This window comes from Struthio camelus, chromosome 26 (assembly GCF_040807025.1).
Source record: "Struthio camelus isolate bStrCam1 chromosome 26, bStrCam1.hap1, whole genome shotgun sequence".
NCBI lineage: Eukaryota > Metazoa > Chordata > Aves > Struthioniformes > Struthionidae > Struthio > Struthio camelus.
Genome location: NC_090967.1, coordinates 1,398,601 through 1,421,457, shown reverse-complemented (window position 1 = coordinate 1,421,457; position 22,857 = coordinate 1,398,601). Strand labels below are relative to the sequence as shown.

The following is a 22,857-nucleotide window of genomic DNA, read 5'->3' as shown; positions in this document are numbered from 1 at the left end:
GTTAAATGCTAATACAGTCTGACACTTTACAGTCCTGCCAATGCTTTTTCTCTCACCTGTCGCCACCATATCCTGGATTCTCCTGCCAAGATCTTCCAGATCACTCTTTTCATCTCCCGTAGGAAAACTACCCACCATTTACGCTTAAGTGATGATTGTCAAGACTTTAGCTGGCTTCCTGAAAGGCCAGTCTCAAATTCATGGATTCCACGGCAACAGAATGACCCATCTGAGAAATAGGAGTATCAAGCAATCCACATCTGCTAAGCTGCAAGGACTGGCAACATGTGAATCTATTTAAGGGATTTCACGTGCTAGCGATACTATGATTTGCTCATGTAGGAAATGAATCCATGTACAATGCAAACACAAAAGGAACTAGCATTTGTCAAGGAGAGCAGTCCCCTGTCCCTAAATATTTGGGGTTTCATTTTTTTGAATGCCATCTATGGAAAGCTGCTATTTCTACATGTTCAGAAGCAGAATTGATGGCTGGTGGCATTTGCAGAATGGCTGCTGCCGCTGGCTTACGTCAGGTTGCCAGTGCTATTCTGGTTTCTACTGCTTTGCTGAGCTTCCAAATACGAGTGGCATTACCAAATTTTAGGATTTCAAATGTGATTTTTTTGGCTAAAGATATGAGGGCTAAATCTAGAGGGATGCAGATGAAGGAAGGACTTGCCTCTTTGGGGTTCTTGCAGCGCATACTGTAGAATGTTTCCAGAATGGGGTTGGGCTGAACTTTTGGTCTCAGCTTGTCCCTCACACCCAGTTTGCCACTGAGGGGCAGGGCTATGGTTCTGTAAGAGAAAAGAAAAAGCTTCAGCCAAGAAAAGAATATACAGAGCAGTGATTTCTTATAACTGTTTTGCAGCACTGTAAAACACAGTGGTGTCATACAGAGCAGCTGCCTCCCACAATTTTAAGTCTAAGCACAAGTATCATGTCAAACAGATGAGGTAGACAGAGAAACTATGGAAAAAAACCTCACAGCAGAAAGAGTGGAAATTATATTCTACTGTCCTGGACACTGTGCTATAATATACAAATCTGAATAACGTTGGGAAATGCTACTGTCCTGCTTTGTTAACTTCCAAATCCACTGTGCTTGGGTGTCCAGGATTATGGCATGAAGCCAAGGCTGGCAAAGAGGCAGACCTGCCCCCTGCAACTGGTCTCTGGCTTGCTTGCAGCTTATGCGGAGTACCAGATCGATGATAAGGCCTAAATGTTGTTCATTGCTCCATGTAGAACGTGGAATATAATGGTCACTCTTGAACTAAAGGACTGGGCTCGGGAGCAAGGTGGAGGCTCTAACGGACATGTGCATTTAATGCAGAAGAAATATCCTGTTGAAACAAGAGATCACTTAGTCTTTACTGGAAGATCTTTCCCCAGTTTTTCCTAATGCAAGTCAAACACTAGTTGTATTGTAAGAACATAGCAACTGGAAAGTTAATTACAAGGAATGGGGTGGGTAGCTCTACACCTTCAGTCATTCACACTGAAACAATGAAATAATATCTGCATACACAGAAAAAAATTACCAAGAAATAACAAAACTTGGCATAGAATTTCTGTGCTCAACAATTCAACTTCTCCACTGCAAACATTTCTCTCTCCCTTGGCAGTAGGAAACACCCTCATAAACAGTGTGAAGTGAGGCATTGCACAGGCATTGCACAAGCAGGAAACTTAAATCAAAGTTTCAAAAAAGGGCCAAATTAACTCCCTGCTCCCTATCTTTATGGAGAATTAGTTGTTCCTTATTAATCACTACCTTTTACACACTGCCAGTGGCATGCAATTATCTCACTAGCCAAAAAGAGCAGAGTGCCTGCCTAGAAGCACTTTTCAGCACTGCTGCAACACCAAAATCTCAAGAAGACTTCTCTCTGCCTTTTTCAACAGAAACTTTTTGCTCAAAGTGCTAACAGCTCCCCTGAACAGTTATTGGGTTAGCAACTGTAATCAGTGTTGAGGACAGTTACAAGCTGATGATCACCATGCAAAGATAGCAAGTGCAGAGATCCAAGCCTCCCCTTGTGGTCATTCTCCTTTCTGTTCAGGGAGGTCGTCTGATCAGTTACCCCTAAATGATTCAGACACTGAATAATATCTTCTTTTTCCCACTGGAGCAAAAAAGTTCTGGAAGCTACCTCATGAAGTAGGTGTCTTAAGCTATTTTATTTAAAAATAGCATGTGATACATTTATGACTGTGATTATATAGTGTAGGTGCCTGTGGTCCGCATGACAGAGTATGTCCCTTCAAGCCATACAATCTATCTTCCATAGGCTTCCATGGTTACATGTTTGCTCACATATATTACAGCTGATTTCCACCTTTTTTTTTGCACAGCCAAGGGCCTATATACCAGTTCTGTTTCCTCACTTCTGGGAAATTCCTCTGGCTTCACTGGCTACAAGAGCATTCAAAGGTATACCAAGAATGATGAGAAAGATATGCTTCTAGCATGAAAGATGGGTTCAAGGTAAGTGTGCTTCCTGGCTACTTTCCAGGTGCTAAAAAACACATAAGTATCACAAAAGCTAAGTGGGAGCTCTGATCAGTTTCAGTGACTCAGCAGCATCCTGACATTGCTGCAACCTGCAGACTGCTGTAGGGCAGAGGAACGTAGGCTACTATTGGAGTTTTTGTTTTTTAACTTGGATTGCTTTTAATAACTATTTCAACTATATCTTATGATCTCTTTAATACCAAAGGGTTTAACACTGGTATTAGACCAGCTGGTCCTGTGCCAAGAACACCACCACAGTATTTCAAAGATACCCACAATTATACAGAAATTGAGAAAACATTTGCCTTAAGCTCTGCACTAGGTCTCGGTTCTTATGTTGAGTAGTTCCTTGAAGTGGTCTTAATCTTTCTTTTTTAAAGGTAAGTCATTTAATACAAGCTCCTCTGAAGATGGAAATGTAACCAATTTCTGTTGCTTAAGAAGAGCTTTACTGCAGCTTCTTATTCCTCTGCCTTGGAAACTTTTCTGGCCTGAAATTTGCCAGACACATTAAAGGTAAGGAGAATATTCCTGCCAGGTGGCAGGACAGCTTTCCAACAAGTTTTTTAGTGGAAAACTATTTAAACTACCTGGACTGATTTCTTAATTTTGTTTAATGCTTCTTTTCTTTCTCTTTCCTGCTGGTTTGTCATGGTCATGGAGTAAAATCTCATTATAGCAGAAGCAATCCAGTTGATGCAGCAGTTGGCAGTTGATGAAAACAGAGTATAATTAACCAAAGTAATAATTACTTTGTTGTTGAGGTGTTGATTTTAACTGTGAATTATGGTACCAATCCTACTTTTATGAAAATCATTAGGAAATCAAGTCCTGAAATTCTTCCTCAGCGAGGTCTGTACATGTTGGCTGTATACTCTGACTCACTCTTCAGTTGAATCTTTTTCCAAGCACAACCCTAAGAGGATGATGTTTGTATTGATTTCAGCATCACAGATTCACCATTTTAATTGCAAGGACAGTCTTATCACAGCAGCTCATCAGCTCTGCAGAAGATAGGAGAAAGCCCGAGGACTAAGTTGTGTAACTTTCCATATTTAGGCAAGGGAAGTTACAGTCAGCGAATTGATTCTCATCCCAAGCCTCTTTCTCTTCAGTAAGGAATAGGTGAAGACAGCTTCTCTCACTTAAATATTTACATGGGAAAGTTCACACATTACGGCCTTTTTTTTCAGCAATCACCAAAGAACAAACTGTCACGTGTAAAATCTGATGAAGTTAAAACTAAATGGATTAATTATGAAGCATCATAAGTTCATGCTCTCCACTTTGCAAGAGTGAGCTACACTCCTTCTGTAGAGGCCTCCAGAGCTGGTATGAGACATTAGAAATAATTTAACTTTTGGGTTTTATAGGGGTCACTTAGAATTTAAAAGAGTGTCATTGCTACCAATATACTCTGCAAATATCTTCTTCTAGTACTAGGTAATGTAGGACTAGTGACTGCATCAACCAGAACTTCTATTCATTGAATGGCACAGTGACTTTAAGCCTTAGGCTTTCCTTTGGCAAAGGGCTACCTTTGTGCTCCTACAATATTCTCTATCTTCTGTTGGTTAGAGGGGAACAGATTACATCAAAGCTGGTCAGTCTAAGATCTAACAATCACTACAGTGCTACCATCCGAACTGAGCCAAGTCAGTTCCTAGTCATCAATTAAACATTACAAGTTGTCCCAACACCTCTGCACAGAAAATCTGCCTATAGGCTCTAACAGGCAGCTATTTTCAGATTCATCCTGATTATAGCTCAGTGACAAAATCTCTGAGCAAAATGAATTTCAGATAAATACATTTCAAAAATAAAATACCTGAAAAATTTGTCCTCTTTTATTTATTTTCTAATTCAGAGTTCAAAAATGTATTCCCTGCGAATCAGCAGTATTCCTTGCTTTTAATTCCCCAAGCACGGCTCATATACTGATGCAACCCTTCTAAGGAAGAGACCCAATGTTTCTGGATATACTAGGAGTCAATATATTAAGAGTCATTAAAAATAGTTCTGATTTAAGACATTAGGCAATCTCCTAATTTCTTTTCTCTCCCTCCCATCAGTAACTACTTGTCATGACTTCTCCACATCTTCTACACTGCTATCATCATGGAAATTTTTTCATTAGCTACATTTGGGGAAAAAAAAGAGAAATAATAATACTGTAATTTTTTTTTGTTTGTTAATAATCCTACACCAGGAGGCGTAGTAGGCATTTGCCTGTTCATGTCAATAAAAACTTTCTTCTTTTATGTAAATAGAAACTTACAGTCATCCACTGTCTTTGGAAAAGGACTATACTCAGTGGACTAAGGTCTTCCTCCTTTCACTGGCATTATGCTCTGTTAAAGCATAGCTCAGTTAAAGGGCATATGCTCAGTTAAAGAGTTCCTGGAGATTCTCTGGACACAGGCGAATCCCTACATAGCATGGAGCAGTGTGGTCTACCCTAAATCACATTCACATGATACTATCTCTAGCATCCGCGGTGATTTATCTCCCCCAACCCTGCAGACCTGAGGAAAGCCAGAGGCAGACTCACCTCATCTGTTTTCTTGGATCACTGGCTAAAATGAATGTGGCAGGTGGGGGAAAGAATCTGAGACAAATTAAAATAAAAATATTTTTCTTCCATTCCTTGTGGAATTTGAACAAAAGTAAATCAATAAATTAGGAGCTAGAGGAAAGCACCACTCAAAAGTGGAGAAAGAGGTGATAGCATCAACTTTTCCATTTGTAGGCCTGTAGTGAGGGCACTTCTCCAGGCTGTGCAGTTTGGTGCAGTCCTGTCCTATGCCTCAGAAGTTACAAACCCACAACTGCCAACAGAGTATTCTGACCTTAGAGGAAGGTATTTTGGGATGTTTGCGGTGAATATCTCAGGTTTATACTGTTCCACTTGATGGAAAATACTTACATATTGATTGAGCCAGAGAAAGGTAAAAATTCCCAAGTAACTTCCAACTACTTTACCAAACAAATCCAATGCCATTTCATTAAAGTAATTAATTTGTAACAGGTTTTAGAATAACAACAAAGTAATATAAAAGCATCTATGGATAGGAAAAAAAGTTAAACTGTAATTCATGGTCGTGTACTTGTTAAGAACATTTGTGAGTATGACCATGTTTACAATCTCTTCATTTATTCCCCCTCATTTAATACTCTGTTAAACCAATGTGTTGGTGCTAAGCCTTCAGATAGCAAAATTTGGCCTAAATGGCTAAGGAGCTTGAGCAGGCTTTTCTTAACTTCAACTATTGCACAAGAGGATAGAGACAATTTTTTTTGCTGTATTGTGCATTGGCAGGGAGGCTCTCTTTCTCAAACACAAACTGGATGCCAAATTGTCCTCCTCTCCCTTTGAGGCTTTGTTGAAAAACAGGCATCTTGCAAAGGATGAGGAAGTGAACTACTTCAGCTACCTCTGCAGCATTATGACTGAAGCTGATGTCAGGTCACAAAAATAGTGCAATTTACTGTGCCTTCTAAGTAGTTCACTTGCTCCAAGAGGTCGAAACAATATGTTGCGCCTTATGGTTACCAAGAGAAAGAAGCTTAGAAAGAAAATGAGCAGATTTATGGATTCTGCCATCAGGAGGAACCATTAGGATAATTTAAGCAAGGAGAATATTCCTTGCCATTCACATTAACTACCTGTCCTTCATATTCTCTGCATGTAGTTTGACTCCTACATAACCCAAGTTCCAGACTCACACAATACTTCCTGCTTTATGCCTGTAACTTCTAAGTGAGCTAAAATGAGTCTTTCAGAAAGACGTCCAAGCTAGAGACTTCCTTAAGGCCGAGTGAGCACCTCCTGCCCATTTGAACTTTTTCAGCTCCCCTTTCCGTTCACTGGATTCTGCCACACTACTGAACTGAGTTGCACTGTGACCGTCAACCGCAAATCTCTTAAGACTTCAGCTTGAGTCCTGCTAGTGGAAACTACTAGTGACAAACTCAGCAGCAGGCCGTCTCACATTCTAGCTCAGCAGCTGGTGCCCAAGCAGGTGTAGGAATTCTAGGGAAAGTGTTAGAGTGGGAGGGAACAAACATCTCTCCAAATGAAAAGTGAATCTCACATGGTTTATTCTAACAGCTTTTACTGCAGAAGCTGAGGACACAGCATTTAGTTTCCCATGCTCTGCCCACAGCAACATATGTTATTTGTAGACTATTGTTTTTATGTAGGATATATTCCAATTATTTGTCTCCACGTATAAAAATATCTCTGAGTGTCAATCCAGGAATCATAGATGCAATGGGGACAGAAAATGCAACCTATACTGCTGTCCAAAGAGCTTTTTATTGAATCATTTCAGGAAAGAGAAACACAGAGCAGCGTTTAACTGAAAAAATAATTCCTCTTGCCTACTACGTGCCTTTCATCATAAAGGCCCAAAGGCTCTTCATCCACGTAAAGTGATACACAAATACACATATAGATTGTCTAGGAATACATAATCCAACACTTGCATGACAAGCTGGTACGGCTAAAAACTGAGCTAATTATTTCCATATGAAATGTAAAAGGAACAACATATGTGTCTTGTCTGAACAGTTCAGCAAAATGCTGAGTGAGGAGAAGAAAAGAGCCAAAAAGATAAAGTCATGGACTCATCCAGACCAGGAGTCATCCATGGGAGACGTTCCTTAGGCCCTCTTGAGATATAGCTTGGTCCTTGAGGCACCAACCCTCATTTGACAGCCTTCAAGCCTCACAGCAGGCATGAGAAGTGCACGTTGCTGGATATGGGCTCCATGTGCATAAGTCTCTAAGAATGACCATGGGAAGAAGGAATAACCCAAGAACTATTCTCACACTCTATACATATGGCAGACACAGGAATAAACAACAACACAGTTCAGTGCATGGACGAATGGTCATCTGTGACCTCTGTGGACAGTCTTTGAGAGATAATGCAATTCCAATGTCCAGGTCATAATGAAAAACACTCCAATTGTCCTTAGGGGGTTCAGTGCCACTAGATCACCTAGGGAAAGTGCAGAGAGCATCACCTGTTCTTGGCACACCTGGTATCCACTCTATGGGTGAAGAGAGTACTACAAGGAACTACGCTATCACTGTTCTGTTGCTGACTTGTCTAAATCTCAGTAAAATGCATGGAAGTTTTGCTCAGATTTGTTCATTTAGCTTTGGAATCAAACAGACTCAAATCACAAGACCACCGAAAATGTATATGCGGTCCAAAGTCTATAGTTTTCAGAGAACTTTTCTCTATATTTCTTGCATCTGTTTTTAACAATAAATCCATATGTAGGGCTGGAACCACACCATAAAGCTATTATTAAGTGGAAACCCCCCCACATCTGTGAAATTATGCAAACTGCAACTACTGCTAGGATGAGACAGGCAGCAACTGACTGAGTTACTATGCTTCTGAGTATGAATGCGCGTTTAAATGAGACACTAGTCAAACGGTCCTTTGTCGCAGCATTTACCCTGACTCCTGCACAATCCACTGGATAAATTAAGTTATTATTCTCTTAGCATCAGTGTAACTTTTTCCTACAAGGAGACTGAAATCAATCAGTATCTTAAGATCAGCATCCTAGGATCAGGGAGAAGGAAGACAGAAGCTGCTTTTTTTACCTTGACCACAGATAGTTTTGTATTGTTTTTCTCTCTCACTTGTCCCATTCATGCTGCCAAGCACTGTTAATAGCAGCAGTAACAGATAACCATTGTCCCCAGCACAAGCCAAGAGGTTCTGACAGACAAGTCCAAATCATCTGGATCCAGATGAAGAATAAAACTCAAACAGGACGCAGAACACTATACCACCTAAGTAAGAGCTCAGCAGTGAGGCCCTAAAAGTCAGGGGTACTAAGCAGCAATGGAGACTGGACTTGGCTGTATCCCTAAATGCCCCTAAGCTGGTTCTGAGTGCAAGTGGAAATCCAGGGATCTGGACTGTACAAAACTCTGTTGCTTTATATTCCAATATAAAGATGACATAAACTCATCCTTATTGTACCTGAGTACCTCCTAGCAGCCTATTTCAGAAATTGTATCTATTTGGTCTTGACTCTTTTATTCTCTTCCCAAGGTAAAGCATCTGTGCAGAGAAGTGTTTTCTATAGGGTTTTATTCCAAATATAAAAACTACTTTGTTGTAATAAAAAAGTCAGTGGCTTGCTTTGCATTTGAAGTGAGGGATGGGGAAGTTTGTAAAGGGCCATGTTTCCGTCGGAAATTCATATCACAATCTTCAAGCAAGTTCCTCCACAAAATACAGTTATCTCCATAAAATACACCTATCCTTACTGTAGGCATATTTAGACTGAGGTCGCTAGCTCTAAAAAAGTTAGATGTCTCCTGAAGCCAAAGTTGCTCAAATCAAAGTTGCTATAATCTTTCATTGACAACTAGGAGTTTACAGTCAGTATGGCTGAATACTTGTAAAGATGGCTCAGGAGGGCCCTCAAAGTTCAGGAACCAGAACTTCACGACCCCAAGCCCCTTCTCTGAGGCTCAGTGTGGGTTTCTAATAGCAGAGTAGCAAATTTGACCTAATTACTGTTCTGGATTTCTTTATACTACATTTTCTGCTGTACAGTGCTGATAGAGCATGAGTTTATGATTAAATTAGTTTTCAAAATGAAACACATGGGGCTTTCTATAACCAGTAATTTTCACAAGCTACTTTGCTGTGTTCCCAAGACAAGATTTGAAAGGAAACCTCTACAACAGTGTGACTCCAGCTTTATCCAGGTAGACCACTGCAGCCAATAAAGATGAAGGTGTCAGTCCTGAAAGAAGTCAATCCCCTATTCTGAAAGGTCTGATATCCAGTGTGCAGTATCTTATTGGCAGTTTGCCAATCACTGGAATGTGTGTACAAATCTGGCGAGATGGATTAAAACTAAACCACATGGCTGTGAACTTGGCAATCTGTTTCACAGTTTTTCTGTGCCTCTAACATCGTTTATCCTTTCATTACCCTCACTTCTCAGCTTATACAACACTAGAGGATTTCTCCTGTGTCACAAGACTGTGGTGAAGATGCATTCACAAAGATGCACAAATCATTGTTCATCTCAACATAAGGACTCAAAAAGAAAAGAAAGAAAAAAGAAAAAATTGGGGGGAAATGGTAATGCAGAGAATAAACTGTCAGCCCAGAGCAGTAGCCTGAAAGAAAATCTGAAGTAGATGCGAGCTAAGTACTGCACATACCTAACAACTGTTGCATACACAAGCAAAGAAATCAACCCAATTCTTCACATCTACTGCCTTTAGAGACATCAAATAGAGCCAACATTCTAATTAAGCTGAGTGATTTAGAGACATCAAATAGAGCCAACATTCTAATTAAGCTGAGTGATGAATACATACCACCTAGCACACTGGATCCTCAAGGTAAAGCAGCAGCAAGGTCACTTGTGAGAATTTCTCTGATTTTGAACAGGAAGACATTGGATGAGCAGCATCCATCTGTGGGCTAATGCCTCCTATCCACCAGTGATGAAATGGACTCCGGGCAAAGGAACACTTGGCTCCTAGAGGCAGCAGTTTGTCCTGCTGGGGCTGTTTCCACACCACACTCATGGCTGAGGAACAGAGTCAGCCTACAGGAAAACCCAGGCAAGGGAAACTCGGCATCTTGTTTTCTCTCCAACTTCCAATAAGTTATTTCAAGCTGAATTATCTCTGATTCCTATGCAGTGCTTTCAGTGCACCATCTTCTGTCTTCTGAAGGAAATAACAGAAAGGAATTGCAACCTGTATTCCAGAAACCTTTTTAATATAGGGCATATGAAAATTAGTAGGTACAAGGGCAAAATGACCAAAGATACTATGTAGTATCATGTATAGCATTGGCCATAATAAAAGACTCTACATGAAATTAAAGGGGACGGACTGTGGGTATAATGGGCTAACTTTCAGCTGCTGAATTCTAGCAGGCTTGATTCTCCTTAACTGCATTCAGAAGAGCAAAAAGTCAATCCAGCCACCCATTTTCCCCATCATTTATTCCAGAACTAGATGCAAAAAACACCAAATCGGTCTCTTCTTGACTGAGGACATTTCTTTCCAGACCACACAGCTCAGAGGAAGCAAAAAACACATTTATAATTGGAAGTCTGACAGAATCACTTGACCAGTCCAACAGAGTCTTTTCTGAAGTGCTCCTCTACATGCAATCAAAGACTTGAGGGATTAAGACCAGTTGCTAGGGAAATAGCCTGGATGTCCTTCATTTTGGCTCATGTCATTGTATCTCCTTCCAAAGCAGCACCGTTTGGCAACATACTCCTTTTCTCAAAATGGCATCTCTACCTATGAAGCACATTTCCCAGAAGCTGCATAGTGTTTCCATGTCTGTTTCACAGGTACACTGCAGGTACCCTTCAAGGGTCAGGCTTTCAAGATATCAGCACCCATGACTCTGACAAGATTTTTTTTTTAAATGCAGCACTCAAAATGATTCTAATTTCAGAGCAAGTCAGTAACAAAAATGTTTAAGTTCAGTCCTCCCAAGATGTGCTTTTACCACTCCACTTGATTTATAGGAGTACCAGAGGTGTCAGTGAAGCAGCCCAGTTCATGCATCTCTATCAAGAGATGATCTAATCAGCTGAGCATCACGTTTGAGGAAGAAACAGAAGAAAAAAAAAAACACAAAAGAAATAGCTTTGAATGAACTTTCGGTAGATGAATAATTTGTTCTGGGTCAAAAGAAATATTTCAATTTAGTTTTCAAGTACTTTAACTGTACTGCTGTGCTAAAGTGTGGCACTGGTGATCTCCTCCAGTTACCTCTTTCGGGGTCCTGCTCTGGATTCAAATTCCTTTGCTGTCTGTTCTGAACGCTGAATCTAGTCTCTCAGGGAACACCTTAGCTATGAAGCAGAAGGATACCCCAGACAAATCACTCTCAATCTCTCTCTCCAAAGCTGTTGCACTTTGTAAAAAAATGAATATTTCTTAAGTTAAAAAAAGAGAACTGATTCTATCAGGTTAAACACTCATGAGAGGTCACCTATTAGGACCTTACACAAAACTCCAGTGAATATTTAATTCTTCTAGGAGAACAGATCCATTCATATCCTGCAGCTGTGGCTCTCCAGCTCTAACTGATCCTCAGTGACCTGCAAGGCTATATAAGTGGCCAGCAGCTGCCTCAGAAACCTCAAACATTATTTTCATTAACATTACCTCTCTGGTGTATAAGTGTATGCACTATAAGAAAGCTGAGGTGCACGGATTAAAAAGTTCAGGAATCCATTTTCCATTGGTTTGGGAAACCCTGGGTAAAATCACACAAATTTCTTTTCCAGTCCTATGGAAGCGTTTGTACATGTGAAAACTCGTCTATTTTTACCAACTGTATGTTGGCTTAACAAAAAACATCTGACCTCTCCTTCCCATATTGCTTTAGTTCCAGTCACAGAGAAAGGGGTTCACACCCAAGCCTCCCACAACCCACATTATATTTTGGCTGCAAAGAGGATAACAGGAAGAAGGAAAGCTAAGTTTCCATTCAAATGGTGCAGTGGGAGGCACTGCAGCCAACAATGGATTGGGAACCACTTGAAAAATTTTAATAGGTTATAAATAATGTTTAAATTATCTTCAATGAAATATCCTCAGCGTAGACCTGACTCTACCCAAAAACTGCTCTCTCTCAAACGTTTTCCTGTTTCATTCATCCTAGAGATTGCATGTAACATTATTAGTACCTACTATATTCTTCCTTTTAAGAAATACAAGAGTGTATTTTCTTGCTTGTGCCATTTTTTCAAAAGAGGTACACAGAAACAATCCAAAGGCACAGCAACAAACACACAAAAACAAATAGCAATTCTCTGCTTTTCTGCTCTAGCAAGATATATGATGACACTCCTCCAGCACTACCTGAGACCACTGCCCTTGGGCAGATCAAATTTTTACAGCTTAGGAAAGATATTGTGAAAATAGACTGAATGAAATCTCTGGTGACCAAAGATATCAGTGCAGTTTATAAAGCTATTTTAAAATGAATATAAATTTGTTACCAAAAGCTATATAATCCAGGATTTAATTGATATAAGAGTATCAAAGCATATAGGTATGTGTATATATATATATATACACACACACACAGAGGCCTACAAACATACATATATGCATGCATACATATAGTATAGACGGTATATCTAAGCTGTTTTTAGCTCACCTGGAACAGTTACTATAGTTTTTAAAAATATAAAAATCAATAATGTTTGAGTTTCCTGCTTTTTGCTGGAGACAACTAATTCATGGGTTTCCTCAGTTTTTTGCTCAGACCAGTGCTTTACTTCTCTTTTTGACTTTTTTTTTCCCAACAGCTGTTATCCTGACTGGAACTGAAATTTGGCTAAAATGCAATCATTTCCCTCAAAGGAAGCACACCAGCACTGCTCTTGCAGAAATTTTACTTTTACAACGTGTGAATTCCTTAGTGTCCGAGTGTGGGGTACGCACAGTTAAAACCAGTCTCTAAGCACAGGCTCCCTGTAAGAAACATCATAGAAAGGAAGAACAGGAAAGGACAACATTCCTGGCAAGGGTATAAGGGACTTGCCTGCTCAGCACCCCTCCCCTTCCTATTTCTGATAGCCTCACTAGTAAACATTTAAGAATTATGCTAATGATCAGAAGCACCCAGAAGCAGACAGGAGCCTGTGTAGGAACCTGTACAAAGCAGAGCTTGACTAGCTGTAAACTATCATACAAAGGCTGGTTATAAGAGTGTCACAGTGCACAAGAAATCACATACGTGTTGGTAGGAAGGGACCTCTGGATGTGTCTAGTCCGGTCGCCTGCTCAAAGCTGGACCATTGCCCATACAAGATCAGGCCAGTTGAGGCTTTGAGATGAAGTCCTGAAAATGTGGTCTAGCTGAGTCATAAGGATACTACCCTCCTGGGGAAGAAATTTTCCTAATGTTCAACCTCAGTCTTTCAAGTTGCAATTTGTGGCCTTCATCCTTTGTTATACCATCTGACGCTAAAAAGAAGAGTTTGTATCCAACTTCTTTGTAACTGCCCTCCATGTAGCTATAGGCTGATTGCTCCTTAGCTCCTTCTTCCCCAGAGTAAACCAACTCAGTTTCCTCCACCTCTCCTCACAAGACACATGCTCCAGGTTCTCAGGGTTCTTGTAACCCTCCGCTGGAACCTCTCCAGTTTCTCCACATCGTTCCTCTTTAATTGGGAGCCCAAAACTGGCCACAGTACCCCACATACTCTCTCACCAGTGCCAAGTAAAGGGGATAATAACTACTCAACTTGCTGGCCATGTTTCTTCTAATGTAGCCTAGGATGAGTTTTGCCAGTGTCTCCTGGCTGCTGTTTAACCTGGTGCCTTGAGAAACCTCATCTGCATGCATTTTCTTCACAAATAAAAACCTCCCCCTAGTAAAAGTAGGAAACTATTTGGATTCACATTCATAGACCTTTGCTTTCAACTCCTAAACATCCAAAAATCACAAGTCAACAACAAAATCAGGAATATTAAAATGCATGTACATTCTGCTTATCAACTTTCTGCTTCATTAGCTTTAAAGCGCTGCAGTTTCCACATTTGCTTAACAATACAGGCAAGAAGCACTCTGCAATAAAAGCTGTTATTTCTTCATAAACACAAAATTCCAAGAGATGGCTTTTTACGAAAAAAGTTGTCAAACATTATAGAATTAGAAGAGAAGTTGCACCATGCTTGCAGGCAAATGTCAAAGGAGAAGGTCTGTTAAGGTATACAGGGGTTTAAAATCAGCCTCCAAGTTATGGATGTGGAACACGTCTCACCGTCACATGCACAGTCTGAAAATATCAGAGGCAGAGGAGAGGCCCCTGACTTCTAGGCTCTCTCTTTTTCAGGACAGAATTATCTACCTCCCTCAGCACCCTGCCTCAGTAGCGTGACAGAAAGACTAGGAGCACTACAGTGACAATGGGCTTTCAGCTCTTCAGCACTGAAAACACCCTGTTTTTCCACCCTCCCCAGAGCAAACTGGCTCACAGAGAAGTTGCTTCACACAGGTGTGAGTTATTTCTTTTCCCACAGGGCTGCACCTACAACCTCCTCAATTCTCCCAGGCCCCACCTAGGTACTGTATGTCTTCCCTCAGCTACCACCTAATCCACAGAATAACTAGGTGTTATAAAGATGCAGCTGTCTTGGTATTTCCAAGCTCAGTGGGTGACAAGCCAGCAGGTGCCAAGGAGAGAAAAAAGGTGGAGGAAACAGGGTCTTTCCAAGTTTAATCTCCAAAACAGGAAGGTGACACTATTAAACGTTGCCAACCATGGCAGCTAATGCAGTTGCTGAATCAGGGTTTGCAGAAACTTCTCTGGGCTTCTCCTGCATTGCCTTTTAGTGTTCTCTTGGAGTTCTGACAAGGATAAATGACACTAACACATTGCAGCATTTTTGAAATCCTAAAACAGATATCACCAGGAACACAGAATACATCAAGAGAGAAGGGGGAAAAAAAGGAAAAAAAGAAAAAAACAGCCTTGCACCAGATGCACAGCTGGAAGTAACAGGTGAGAGTAGAAGCACTTGCCAGAGACCAAGCTAAAGCCATCAAAACCAAACTAGTGGCCCAGTTACACCCTCTGAAATTATAATCATTCTGACTCACAGACCAGATGTACAAAGCTACGAAGTCAAGGCCATCTCCAGGGAGAATGATAAATAACACATACATCATTTCAATCTTCAGTTCTCAAACCTTTGTGCAAAGAAGTTTAGATATTGCTAGTCCCCTGTAAATATAAGATAACAGAGAAACAGAGGACTTGATTCACATCTCCCATTCATAAAGGGAAGCTTTCTTCCTCAAGAGGAACGGAATGTGAAACAGTAAGGACTACGAATGGGAAAATTTCATGCTGGAATAAACGACTGCAGAGAGTTTGTGCAAACAAGAAGCCATCTCAGAACACTGCTTTGCAATTTGCATGGGGAAGATAGTGAAATGATTACAGGTTTCCTGGACCTGCAAAATAGGCTTGAGATATTATCTTTTCTTAAGGGTGTGACACGAAGCTTTTATTTAATGAAGTTTATGAATCAAAACAGCTTTAAAATTAATGAGTAGGCCCAGGCCGGTGGAAACTCTCCCAGCTGAGGCAGTGCTTGGATGGGAAAGAAAAGAGTCATTTTACCTGACCATGGTCATCCTAAAGTACATGGGAAAATATTTAGGCTGGCTAGAAGCATTATGGCAAGAAGAAGGGAATTAAAAGGGACAGTCCTAGTCAATGCAGAACATCAGGGTTAATCTCTTATCTTCACGCTACCAATGTGTTGAAGATATTGATGGACAGTGCCTACCTATAGAGGTATTAAATCCAGCCTTTCTTGCAGAGCACTGAGGAAGAAATGTGAGTCACTTGTGTTTTAATGATTACCTACAGCGCTTGGTTCCCACATCAGTGGAAGTAACTGAAACACATACGTCCCCAGGAAAGTGCAGGATAAAATTAATGGAATTTATGGAATGCACACTGAACTAACTGTTTACAAAGGGATCTGTACTCCGAGTTTATATTGTCATAAAATGATTCTTTACCTAGTCATTCATGCATTTGTTTTTGATAAAAACTCAAATTATTGCCAGTATTTTTACATAACAACAATTTTGCAGCAGAGCTTAGAATAATCTCAGTTTCTAAAAACTTTTTCAAGTTTTCTTTATACCACAGAGACTCTGGAAATGAAAGATGTTTCTAGCCTACAGAGAGATCTGTTTCCATTTTCTTGTGCAACACCTCTCTAAAAAGAGTAACAAAAAAAATTTTTAATTGGCATTTTTTCCTCTCTTTTCTGAGGTTAAAAACTGCTGTAGGTTTTTGCTAAACTCTCTCAAAAGAACACCTTGTCCGACAGCAAGCAGGAATAGTCAGTTTTCAACCCAGTGAAGACCATTTTAAAGAATTTCCAAAATCATGAAAAAGGAGTTATTCTGCAGTCTTGGCAATGGCTGATACTACGGTAAGTCTGTTATCCATAGGCAAATTATGTTGTGTTGCAGATCACATTAACGATGGCTAAATTGTGTTTAGCAAGTTCCAATTCAGAACATGTATAGATACCTTCATGAAACTCAGAGCAAATGAACCCTGTGAGATTTCTAGCTATGCCTTTACCATAATCTCCACATTTTTGTGCCGGAGAGCAACGTGCAAAAACACAGAATCACAGACGCATTGAATGGTCGAGGCTGGAAGGATCTTTAAAGATCATCTAGTAAAAAACCCCTGCTGAAGCAGGGTCACCTACAGAAGGTTGCCCAGGACCCTGTCCAGACAGCTTTTGAGTATCTCCAAGGATGGAGACTCCACAGCTTCCCCAGGCAACCTGTTCCTGTGCTCTGTTACTCTCACAGTAAAGAAGTTTTTCCTTATGTTCAGACAGAACTTCCCATGTTTCACTTTGTGCCCGTTGCCTCTTGTCCTATCACTGGGCACCACAGAAAAGAGTCTGGCCTCATCATTTTACACCCTCTCTTCAGATATTAAAATACACTGATAAGATCCTTCCTCAGTCTTCTCTTCTCCAGGCTAGACAGGCCCAGCTCTCTCAGCCTTTCCTCAGAGGAGAGATGCTCCAGTCCCTCAGCCATCTTAGCGGCCCTTCGTTGGACTCGCTCCAGTAGGTCCATATCTCTCTCTTATTGGGGAGTCCAGACCTGGACACAGTACTCCAGGTGTGGCCTCACCAGGGCTGAGTAGAGCGGAAGAATTACCTTCCTTGACCTGCTGACAATCCTCTTCCTAATGCATCCCATACAATATGCAAATGGCTTTGGCCAGAAAGATCCTACAGCCAGAGTTACTTCTTGTGTTCAGTCTAGAAGAAGTTGTTCCAGAGCCTGCAAAGGGAAAAATCTGCAACAAAAGCAAGTCTGGTGATGGAAGGAGAAGAAGAAAAATTCTGAGAACTACAGGGGCTGTAGCAAGCCTCACACCAGAGAAAACAGTAACAAATGTCTCCACATTTGTTGTACTCCCAAGGAAATTATACTCCTGAATCCTGAACAGTAGTCAGTGAAATCTATACGTTCATGTGGCTCTACAGTGCTGATTCTGAGGTCACGTGACTCAGCTCAATCTAATTCAGTTTATTCAGGCTTCTCTGTCAGGCTGGATATCCCAGATCCCCATTACCCAAGATAAAGGAGACTTAACTGTATTTCAGTTGTCTAAGCATTATTTCCACTGCACTCAAACAGCAAGTGATGTTCAACAGAAAAGAAAATAGCATGCCTCCCTCCTAATACACAAACATAAACCTAATCTAGGACTAGCCTGTTTTAAGCGCAGGAAATCACATTAGACCTTAAGGGCAGGGTTTGTGTTCTACGTTCGACACAATTCTTTATTAAGTACCACATACGGCTGGAAAGAAACAGCTGCAAAGTCTAAGTCAGCAGACACTGTAACCTGGAATTTCTGTGCACCTCTTCAATTATACATTGGCACAGACAATAAAGCCAGTTTTTGGACCCAAATTGCCAACATTATTCCTAAAAAAACCCAAACATTACTAAACAGCTTACCTTTCAAAGAAATACCGAATGACAACCAAGATTAAGGCAAAAGGGATGCTGAGCAGGAGATCATGAGGTTGAGGGTAATGGATATCTTCAGACTCTTTCATGTCCTCCCAGGTGATTCCTGGGGGGAGCCAGTATTCATGCTGCCATAGCCATTCATTCAGAGAGCGTGCCATCCTGGAAGGAAAAGAGACTAGAATAAGCTGAGGATATCCTAGCACACAGCAAACCTGTCAGCACAAGCCAGTGAAGCAAAGAAAGGATTGCACCCCAGCTGATGTTGCATCCAGCGATGAAAGCACAGGAGGCGTGGAATGCATCAGCGCTGAAGGAACTGATAACCTATTCACAGATTTTTATCAGGTACTCAGTGACTGCTGATTCCTGGCACAAAACCAGAAAAGGCTGAAATGGAGCTAAGTTTCTCAGACCTCAACACAAGACTTTCATTCTTAGCAAGATGTACCAGAAAGTTTTGAGTTTAATACTGCAACTTCTTCTCAGATTCATAGGTTCATTTCTACAGCACTGATAGCTTAGCTTGGTAAGGATGCAGCAAGTCTGCTGCTGTGTTGGCTACCAGTTCCCCTTTTACATGTACATAACCTTAGTTTTCACTCTCTGGTTTTGTATTTATTTGTTTCTATTTTCCACATTTCAGTTCCACAGCGTGCATGTGAGTACATGTGCATTATCACAGAATCACAGAATCACAGAATCGTTTAGGTTGGAAGGGACCTCTGGAGAGCATCTAGTCCAACTTCCCTGCTCAAGCAGGGTCACCTAGAGCATATTGCCCAGGATCACATCCAGACGGGTTTTGAGTATCTCCAGCAAAGGAGACTCCACCACCTCTCCGGGCAACCTGTTCCAATGCTCTGTCACCCTCACAGTCAAGAAGTTTTTTCTCAGGTTCAGATGGAACCTCCTGTGGTTCAGTTTCTGCCCGTTGCCTCTTGTCCTGTTGCTGGGCACCACGGAGAAGAGATCGGCCTCATCCTCTTGACACTCCCCCTTCAGATACTTATACACGTTTATGAGATCCCGTCTCAGTCTTCTCTTCTCCAGGCTGAACAGGCCCAGCTCTCGCAGTCTTTCTTCAGAGGAGAGATGCTCCAGTCCCCTCCTCATCTTCACAGGCCACTGCTGGACTCTCTCTCTCCAGTAGGGCCATGTCTCTCTTGGACTGGGGAGCCCAGAAGTGGACACAGTACTCCAGGTGAGGCCTCAGCAGGGCTGAGGAGAGGAGGAGGATCACCTCCCTCCACCTGCTGGCAACACTCTGCCTCATGCACCCCACGATCCCATTGGCCTTCTTGGCCACAAGGGCACACTGCTGCCTCATGCTTAACTTGTTGTCCACCAGCACTCCCAGCTCCTTCTCTGCAGGGCTGCTTTCCAGCAGGTCAACCCCCAGCCTGTACTGGCGCAGGGGATTCTTCCTGCCTAGGTGCAGGACCTTGCACTTGCCTTTGTTGAACTTCAGGAGGTTCCTCTCCGCCCACCTCTCCAGCCTGTCCAGGTCCCTCTGAATGGCAGCACAGCCTTCTGGTGTGTTAGCCTCTCCTCCCCACTTTAGTATCATCAGCAAACTTGCTGAGGGTGCACTCTGTGCCTTCCTCCAGGTCATTGATGAATACGTTGAACAAGACTGGACCCAGGACTGACCCCTGGGGGACACCGCTAGCTACACACCTCCAAATAGACTTTGTGGCACTGATCACCACCCTCTGAGCTTGGCCATCCAGCCACTTCTCAATCCACCTCACCAACCACTCATCCAACCCACACTTCCTGAGCTTGCCTAGGAGGATGTGATGGGAGACAGTGTTGGAAGCCTTGCTGAAGGCCAGGGAGACCACATCCACTGCTCTGCCCTCATCTACCCAGCCAGTCGTTCCCTCCCAGAAGGCTATCCTGGATTGGTCCAGCATGATTTCCCTTTGGTGAATCCATGCTGACTACGCCTGATCACCTTCTTGACCTCCACCTGCTTAGAGAGGACCTCCAGGAGGAGCTGTTGCATCAGCTTTCCAGGGAAGGAGGGGAGGCTGACAGGCCTGTCGTTCCCTGGCTCCTCCTTCTTACCCTTTTTGAAGATTGGCGTGACATTGGCTTTCTTCCAGTCCTCAGGCACCTCTCCTGATCTCCAGGACCCTTCCAAGGTGATGGAGAGGGGCCTAGCAATAACATCTGCCAGCTCCCTCAGCACTTGTGGGTGCATCCCATCGGGGCCCGTGGATTTATGGATGTCAAGTTTGGACAAAAGATCTCTAACCTGATCCTCCTCCACCAAGGCAGAGTCTTCCTTTCTCCAGACTTCCTCTCCCGTCTCCAAGGTCTGGAATTCCTGAGGGCTGGCCTTAGCAGTGAAGACTGAAGCAAAGGCAGCATTCAATAACTCTGCCTTCTCTGTATCCTTTGTTACCAGGCCACCTGCCCCATTCAGCAGTGGGCCCACGTTTTCCCTAGTCTTCCTTTTGCTCTTGATGTATTTGAGGAAGCCCTTCTTGTTGTTCTTGACATCCCTTGCCAGATTTAATTCCAAATGGGCCTTAGCCTTCCTCCTCGCATCCCTGCACACTCTGACAACGTCCCTGTATTCCTCCCAAGTGGCCTGTGCCCTTTTCCACATTCTCTGGACTTCCTTCTTCTGTTGGAGTTTTGCCAGGAGTTCCTTCCTCATCCAGGCAGGTCTCCTGCCCGCTTTGCTCGACTTCTTACTCAGAGGGACACACCCGTCTTGAGCCTGGAGGAGGCGATGCTTGAATATTAACCAGCTCTCCTGGATCACCCTTCCTTCCAGGGCCCTCCTCCATGGGATTCCTCCAAGCAGGTCCCCGAAGAGGCCAAAGTCAGCATTGCAATCCTACTCATTGCCCTGCTCCCTCCTCGCAGGATCCTCAACTCCACCATCTCACGCTCACTGCAGCCAAGGCTGCCCCCAACCTTCACCTCTCCAACCAGACCTTCTTTGTTCGTTAGTACAGAGGTCTAGCATTGCACCTCTCCTCGTTGGCGTCTCCACCACCTGGGTCAAGAAATTATCATCAATGCTCTGCAGGAACCGCCTCGACTGTTTGTGCCTAGCTGTGCTGTCTTCCCAGCAGATGTCAGGGTGGTTGAAGTCCCCCAGGAGAACCAGCGCCTGTGATTGTGAGGCTACTTCCAGCTGTTGGTAGAAGGCCTCATCGATGACTTCCTCCTGGTCAGGTGGCCTGTAGTAAACCCCCACAACAGTGTCACCCATGTTAGCCTGCCCTTTAATCCTTACCCATAGGCTCTCAACTTGCTCTCCATCCACCCCGAGGCAGAGCTCCACACATTCTAGTTGCTCCCTCACATAAAGAGCAACTCCACCACCTCGCCTGCCTGGCCTGTCTTTCCTAAAAAGCACATAGCCATCCATGACCGCATCCCAGTCATGTGAACTATCCCACCATGTCTCTGTCACTGCAATGAGATCGTGGCCCTGCGACCGCACACAGATCTCTAACTCTTCCTGTTTATTCCCCATGCTGCGTGCATTGGTGTACAGGCATTTCAGAGAGCCAGTCAAGCATGCCAGCTTCCCAGGAGAGGTGCAAGAGGATCCTCCATAGCCATGTCCCATGCTGTCTCCCCTGGCTGTATGCACCCACTGGAGACATCCTGACTTGAGCGGTGTTTTACTGACTACCGTGCCACTATACCACTCCCCTTCCCCCATCTTGCCTAGTTTAAAGCCCTCCTTACCAGGCTGGCCAACCTGTTGGCAAAGACACGCGTGCCCCGCTTGGTAAGGTGGATCCCATCTCTCCCCATCAGTTGGGGATCTTCAAACAGGGTCCCATGGTCATAGAAACCAAAGCCCTGTTGCCAACACCAGCGGCGCAGCCAGTTGTTAACTTGGAAAACGCGTCTACTCCTCCTCCCATCCTTTCCCCTCACAGGCAAGATTGAGGAGAAAACGACCTGGGCTCCCAGACCCTTCACCACCATCTCCAGAGCTCTGAAGTCCTGTTTGATGGTTTCCAGTTTGCCTTTTGTGTCATTAGCGCCCACGTGGAAGATCAGCAGAGGGTAGTAGTCCAATGCATGGACAAGCCTTGGCAGTCTTTCCACGACATCCCTTATTCAAGCCCCTGGCAGGCAGCAAACCTCTCTGGGCAAGAGGTCAGGTCGGCAGAGAGGTGCCTCTGTCCCCTGCAGCAGGCAGTCACCCACAACAATCACTCGCTGCTTCTTCCAGGGGTTCCTGCACAGCACAGGGTCTGCCAGGCCAGTTGCCTCCCTTGGAGCCGTGCCCAGCCTCTCCTCAGCTTGGAGGGCGCTAAACTTGTTCTTCAAGGGTAAGTCTTGAGGAGGAGCAAGAGCCTTCCTCCTTCTGCGAGAGGTCACCAGCTTCCAGCCCTCTTCAACAGCGTTATGATGCACCTTTACACATGGTGCTGAGCCCTCCAGCAACTCCGCTGCAGTTGGGGGTGGGGACTCCTGGAGCTGAACAGTCTCCGAGAACGCCCTGTCAATCTCCCGCTCATCCTCTCGGATGCTACGCAGCCTACTGACTTCCTCCCGTAACTCCTTTATCTGGTGATGCAACTGGTCAACCACAGCACACCTCATGCAGGAGAGTTGATTGTCGGCCCAGGCCTCACGGAGAGGCCCCAGGCACTCCCTGCAGCCTGACACCTGTAGAGGTGCATGTGCTGTCAGAGGGTCTGTCTGGACTGAAGCTTCAGACACAGCCGATGCAGCACCTCCAACAGCCACTGGGGAACGTGCTCTGCG

General features: G+C 43.3%; 1 protein-coding gene across 9 annotated transcripts in view; it reads right to left on the bottom strand.

Moving 5' to 3' along the window:
* CERS4 (ceramide synthase 4) overlaps nucleotides 1-22,857 on the bottom strand; it is a 65,953-nt gene that overhangs the window by 19,344 nt on the left and 23,752 nt on the right. For 7 of the 9 annotated variants that reach the window (XM_068919930.1, XM_068919936.1, XM_068919932.1 and 4 more), the window contains 2 exons: nucleotides 18,091-18,264; nucleotides 683-800 (listed from right to left, as the gene is read on the bottom strand). In XM_068919930.1, coding sequence (XP_068776031.1) covers nucleotides 683-800; nucleotides 18,091-18,264 — 292 coding nt within the window. The remainder of the gene's footprint in view (nucleotides 1-682; nucleotides 801-18,090; nucleotides 18,265-22,857) is intronic. The other 2 variants (XM_068919937.1, XM_068919938.1) reach the window with 1 other exon arrangement.